The 7,166-nt window shown below is 39.1% G+C and overlaps 1 protein-coding gene across 2 annotated transcripts in view; it reads right to left on the minus strand.

Annotated features, from left to right (window-relative positions):
* Nucleotides 1-7,166, minus strand: part of nectin3a (nectin cell adhesion molecule 3a) — a 34,039-nt gene that overhangs the window by 7,582 nt on the left and 19,291 nt on the right. For both annotated transcript variants that reach the window (XM_020616841.1, XM_020616840.1), the window contains exon 3: nt 3,430-3,729. In XM_020616841.1, coding sequence (XP_020472497.1) covers nt 3,430-3,729 — 300 coding nt within the window. The remainder of the gene's footprint in view (nt 1-3,429; nt 3,730-7,166) is intronic.

Raw genomic sequence — 7,166 nt, forward strand, 5'->3', positions numbered from 1 at the left:
GCTCCAGCGGACGAGTGAAAGCAAAGCTACTGTTTGAGATCTCAACACTCTCAGGCATCGATCCATCCAGCCTGCACAAAAATGAAATAATAAAACATCATAAATAATACAGTGTATAATACACCATACACACACATGCAGAGAAAGCAAACTTTATACATTGTTATTTCTGTTTTAGAAGGCATAGCTTTTAAAGCATGAATGAAAGTACCATCCATGACTTGTAATGATATATCACTGCTCTGTGGGTTCAGTTGGTCTGTTCGAACTATTAAATGATCACGACTACAATAACTTGACACTGTACTTCTATTGGTTGAGGGGAAAAGATTTCATCATGAACACAAAGTTTCAACATCAGGGCAAAAAAAAAGATGGAACAAAAATAGAAAATAAAGAGCTTGGCTGTCTAGATCTCTCTAGTACCATCAGCTGCAATGAGACCATATTTCTTGTTTTCAAAGCAAGATGATGACAAAGAGCTGCCAGTGCACCAGTGCTGCTCTGATGTGTGAACCGTTTGGAAAGTTTTATTTATAGCAGGGAATCTTCCCGATGGGTGCAGCAATGCATTTGACAGCTCCAGTGTCCGGGCTCCAAAGATATGCTGGAGGTAATTTATAGACATAGGCTTCTTTGACGCTTTATTTAGTAGTAGTAGTAGTATTTGCTATCACATTAGTTACTTAATAGGCATGTTCCCTTTGCCTGTTTGTTGTCAAGTGTTAATCAACAAAACAAACCGGTGGTAAATTCAGCCAAGTTCCAGTACACCCCAGTAAACTCAGAGTGAGATTTCACTTGAACACAAGATGAACTTGTCCAGGGTAAAAGGGCTTTTTTTTAGTGTTTTATATCATGTTATGCTATTTATCATTAACTGCTGCCAACCTGAAGAAAATATAAAATGATTCTCTCAGCTTTATGAATCAACAGCAATCTGAATGCACCCTCTTCTAATGACTGACTGCCCTCTAATAGCACAGAGAGCTGCAAAACATATAACAGTTGTGCCCTCCTAAGTTACAACAGAGCAAGCTGGCACAATGCAAGACATTCTGACAAAGTATATCAGCTTGTTTTGACATATTCTGTACTGAAAGGTGGAGTTTTAGGAGGTGACATCAGCACTAAGCAGTAGCTGAGAGTCTATGAAGGATGCAGGCCCTCTAAATTTAAATGAGTATATGGACAGTGTTCAAATACAGTATATGAAAATGTTGGTATAACAATAAAGAGTATCAGGTGGACTTCATCATCATCATCATCACAAAACTTTGCAGCATCTAAAGACTGTTTTCCATCCCAATCCGCCCACATACTGTATTTTACAGTATACAGTCAAGAAACACATGACAAGAAAATGAATTATTCAGACCCTGGAAACATTTGACTTTGTATTTCCAATGACTGGTTAGAGGTTTTCTGCTTCACCTGTATACAGTGAGGTTCTTTTAGAGCCAACACTGAGCCGTCAATAAACAACTTCACATTTTCTTGACCCACATACCAATTTTTGTCAGCTCCAGTTATGGATACCATTGGTGCAACTGTAAATCAAAATAAGACAAAAGGTTATGATGAAAGCATTTGTATTATTACTTACTTATTATTTATTACTTTCTTGAAATAGTAAGGGTCATGCTGACCACAGTTTATTTTTATTTTTTCAAAAGGTAAAAGACTAGGACTTACTAATCAGTCACTGTGATCAGCCTGATGACAAATAAGGAACAAAGTGTGCATTATAAGCACAGTAGCGTGTGATAACAAAAACAAAGGCTGTAGCAGAGTACAGGATTTTCTGATGAACATGAGTCAAGAGAATAAACAAATGATCCTGGGCTGGTGAAAAGTTAGAAAATAAGACTCAGGTAGACAGTAGATGCACTACAGCTAATAATCAACTCTACTGCTTTACCATGACAAAAAAGAAAAACAAAGAGGAAGGCACGGATACTTAAATGAAGAACCAGCACATGCCACCGTAATAAAGCATGGCAAACACTGATATCCAGGTTTTCATTTTGATTCCTCTGGAGGACAAACGAGGAACTTGTTACAGCACACAGGAAGATGCCTTGGCTCATCATGTCTACTGACCCTTTTCACACAGTTCAACGTTGGAACTGTGCTTCTTTTGCACTTAAAATCCCTCGTCTCTGCATTTGACATGATGTATTGAGCTGGACACCCTCTTTCTCCCTGTATTAACTTTGGTGTTTCTGTGTTTCAACCCACTGCCCCCCAGAACCCTCCCACTACTTCTGTTGTTGCTAAGGCCTGATCAATATTTCATAAAATACCTTCATTAGCCTGCACTCACACGGTCCAAACACACTAACCCTTAGTACTGCTCACCAAGTACGCATCAATAATTACAACATTAAAATCACTCGTAAATGGTCCCTTTATGGCTAAAAAAAAGGAAAGGCCGTGAGCAGGTTAATCATAAATCAAGCACAATGGGCTAATATCTATAAGATGTACTGTACGTTTTAGGGATCCACAATTAGAGCAATAATAAGCATTATTTTGTTACACATTGTGAGCTTGATCATTAACCCTGTTTTTTTTACAGGAACATTCATTTTGCTGGACATTCAGAATTAAATTAAAATTTAATTCAATGTCAGACATAACATTTCAGTGCACTGCATTTGACTGCTTCTTTATTCTTTCCTACTTCCTAAGCATATTGTATGACACTGTAGAACTGCACACAACTACAACTGCATTTGACTGCTTCTTTATTCTTTCCTACATATTGTATGTGTGGCTCTCAGCTCAAAGTCCATTCATTCCTTCTGAACACTTCACTTTAAAATGCCTCGTGAATACGTAAAATTTTGACTGATTTAATGTGTTTGTCAGCAGGATGGTGTGTGGTGAATCAAAACAAACCAGTTTCCATTTACAATATAATTTTATATTTTAAGAACTGTAAAGAATATGATACCCAGTGCAACAATGGGGCACGCATGTGTTTAATCATTTCTGGACAATCACACATACTTTTCTTATCTACAATAATACTTATGAGTCCAAATAAAATGTTATTGTTAAGTACTGCCTGTTTCTATTATACTGTATTACACTGGAAAAAATCAATTTTTTTCAGTGAAACATCTTCCTCTGTATCTAACAAACAGTCAATTTGGGCTGAAAATATTATACTTCTCCTAGTATGATACAGCAGCAAAGTGCTGTGAATCAATAGTTTTTGGACAACAGCCGAGGTCTATGGCACAAAGGGGCTGAGTGTGTCAGGCTCTGGCTACACAGTCAAGTAGAAGTAATAGGATCAGTTCATTGTTGGTTTTGGTTTTTTCAGAACATTTGTTGACAATAAATATCTCAATATCATATTTTTCAGATATTAGAAAAGATGGCACAACAATTAAGGAGATCTTATAAAACAACACTTACACTGAACATTGAGTGTGAAGGGTATGCGAAACTCTGTCTGGAGGGCTGGGTGGCGCACCACGCACATGAGTGTCTTCCCCTGGGCGTAGCTCTGCGGCTGCCATATGTAGTGCACATGTACAGTGGTGGTGCCATTGGGCTCATCCCGATTTTGCCTCTCACTTCGCCCATACAGCTCTGTTTCCCAGAAAACCTCAGCGGTGGGACGGCCACGCTCTGCTATACAGGTGGCCACCACAGACTCGTTGCCATCATCCAGCAGAGCTGTGGGGCCGGCGGACACGTACACCTTTGGCTCCACTGCGGAAAGGAGGGTGAAGAGACAGAGAAGGGAATGACAGAATGGAGACAATATTACAAAATGGATATTGATCATTTGTGCATGTATATAAATAAATAATGTCCATCATATAGTATATGGTTAGAAGGAAGTGGGCTCAGTATACTGCCAAAGAGCACAGATTGACTTCTTCCATTTCACATATTAATAATTCATGAACAATGCTCTTCAATCATATGGAGGCATCTCAGTGTAAAGTTTGGTGACTTTATCAAACATATAATGTGTTTGACAAAGGATAATGCACAACAGTAGCATCTATAGAGCTGAATATAGTAGTAAGGAAAAGAAGTGAACCCTTATTACCTGCATTTATTTATCATTTTTAAAATATGTGAAATCTACATCCAAGATACAAGTATGAGCAGACCACCTTTTTTAACAAATAACACATACATCCATGTATTGTTCTTGTCCATATTGATGAGATTATTCAAACATTCATAGCATAGTTTGGAAACAGTATGTGAGCCCTGAGGCTAATGACATTAACAAAAGCTAATAGCAAACCTGGAGTCCAATCAATGAAACAAAATTGGGGTGCGAGTCAGAGCTACTTTGATTTATAGAAAACAGTAAAAGAGTTTCACAAAAGCATCTGCTGATGTGAACCATGCCTTGCAAAAAAAAAAAGAGATGATGTCAGAAGACTTACAATCAAGAATTGCTAATTTGCATAAAGCTGGAAAGGGTTGCACAGTAATCTCAAAGATTTAAGATATTCATCAGTCCACAATTACACAAATAGTCTACAAATGGAAATGATTTAGTGCTATGGCTGCTCTCCCTAGAAATCGGTGCCCAGATAAGGGACAATGCAAAATGCTCAATGAGGTAAAACGGAGTAACAGCTAAAGGCTTAAACGAATCATTGGAGCTGGTTAACATCTAGGTTTATGAGTCTGCCAAACGCAAACCCTGCCATGGACACTATGCTTCATGCTACTGGGGTCCAAAAAGAAAATAAATAAATAAATCCTTGGCCCCATAGAGATGCTGTGGAATTACTTCGAGAGCCATGACTGAGCTAAAGCGGTGCAGTGAGGAAGAACTGTCAGGAACTTGTCTTCCAAAAAGAGGCTGTACCAGGTTTTAAAGGGGTTTGCTTACCTTTTCCACCAGCACTGTGAACATTTAATGGGTGTGATGATTAAAGACCCAAAACATTCTTCTTGTCTGTTATCTTAAGCACATTGTGCTTGTCTGTATTTGTGCCTTAGATGAAAATCAGATCACATTTTATGACTAGTGCAGAAAACAACATCATTCCAAAGGATTCACAGACTTTTTCTTGACACCAAGCCTGGAAGTTTAGACACACCAAGGGTTTGCTCAACAGAGAGCTAAAACAGATCCAAGCAAAAGGGACATGAACAGAATAATGCAACCCTCTACCTATTGTGTAAGCGCAGCAGAACAGTTTATCTTGTGCTTCAATTCCCTAAAATCAAAACAAACCTGTTTAATAATCGCAAACTGCCAGAAATGACACTTGTGGACATAGTGGAGGGGTAGTGAAGTAAACTGACACTAGATCACACCACCTCCTCCATCTCTGTCCCTCTCAGAAGAGCACTAACAGCTGTTCCACTTAATGCAATGGAGACAGCTTTAAAGGCGGCACGTGGGGGCACGCACCAGCCTAATTCACTTGACAAAGCAATCACCTTTAAGACATTTGCCACCCCCCTCCACACTAGCCAAGCAGAGTGTCTAACAACAAATTCAAAAACCTCCTGGCACCCCCATTTTCCAAAAATAACCCGGCGTCTCCAGTACCCAGTGCAGGGGCGGGAACGCCGTTCTCAGTCATCCATCTCACATCCTTCACTCACTTCTCTCTGCCCCTCCTCACAGGCCTCTGACTATAAACAGTAGTTGCTCTATGTTAGGAGGCGAGCTGGCTGACGCTTGAGAATAACTAAATCAGAGCGACGCGTTAATTTGGAGTTGATGTCAGGAAGGGAGGGGAACACTGGATGAGTGCAAATGCTTTAGAGGAAAGGGCAATGATTTTCTTTCACTGAACTGGCTGTATTGGCCCTTTCCTGCCCATATATGCACAGTGAACACTGGCGTGGGAGTGGGAACCCCTATAAACAAGGGTTTGAACTTGATGTTCAATGGACACATTTACAAAATGATTCAGCATACTTTTTCTTTTTTACTAGTTTTACTCTTTAAATCAGTCAGCAAGCTAAAACCCTAAATCAGAAAAAGTTGGGACCATATGGAAAATCAAAATTAAAACTGAAATAAGTGATTTGTAAATCACCTATGTCCTACTGCACACATTACCAAGGCATGGCTGTGGAGGAAAAGGGTGTGAGTGCTGGACTGGCCTGCCTGCAGTCCTGACCTGTCCCCAGTAGAGAATGTGTGGTGCATTTTGAAATGCAAAGTGCATCAACAATAACCCAGAACTGTTGCAACCTTAAGACTTGTTTGCAGGAAGAATGGGACAAATTTACGCCTTATACACTTCACTCCCTAAACCTGGTTTAAGTGTTGTGTAAAAGGAATGGCAACATCACACCGTGGTACATGCTCTACTGTACCAACTTTTTTTGGAATGTGTTGCAGGCATCAGAATTGAAATGAGTGTTTGAACAAAGAGTAAAACTGATGAAACATCACATCAAATAATGTGCTGCTGTATTGTTTTCAATGTAACACAGGGCACAGATGATTTACACATCACTACTTTCAGTTTTAATTTTGATTTTACATACCGTGCCAACCTTTTCTGATTTGGGGTTGTACTATAGTTTATAGCAATTCAGTAATCAGAAGCCATAGTCTCTGTTTTAGATTCTATGAAGCAAAAGATTCATGCTCAGTTTGTTGTGCAAATGAAGCCACTGCACATTGATATAATCAGTGAAACTGCAAATAAGCACAGACATTATACACTGGTAGTTATAACAGTGATAACAGAGCAAGCCAAGACATAAGATGTATATGCAGCTTGCATGTAAATTATAGTTTTATGATACTTTATATAATACAGAGAACAGGGGGAAATCCAGTCTTATTTCAAAAGACTGAAAGGAGGAATGAACCATTTTTCACAAGAGAAAAACTATGACAGTCTTCAGATTTTGGCTTCAATGAGTAAGCAACTTTAACCATCTCTCTGGGGGGCTGATCTCTCAGTTTATGACCAAGGAAAAAAATGGAGTGTATGGTTGGTAGATACACTTCAAATGCTTTGAGCCTAAGTAGTTGAAGAATTACCATCTACCTTGTGTGTCTATGTTTGAAAGGTCAATTGTTGTTCAGTAAATTTCCCATTGACCTGTCAGCAGTTTAAAACAAAGGGTCATTCTAATTCATTCATTATACGTCACATTTTCCTCCTCTGGTTCCTTCCTCTTACTTACTGGTGGGAACTTTT

The sequence above is a fragment of the Monopterus albus genome, unplaced genomic scaffold, assembly GCF_001952655.1.
Source record: "Monopterus albus unplaced genomic scaffold, M_albus_1.0 scaffold180.1, whole genome shotgun sequence".
Taxonomy (NCBI): domain Eukaryota; kingdom Metazoa; phylum Chordata; class Actinopteri; order Synbranchiformes; family Synbranchidae; genus Monopterus; species Monopterus albus.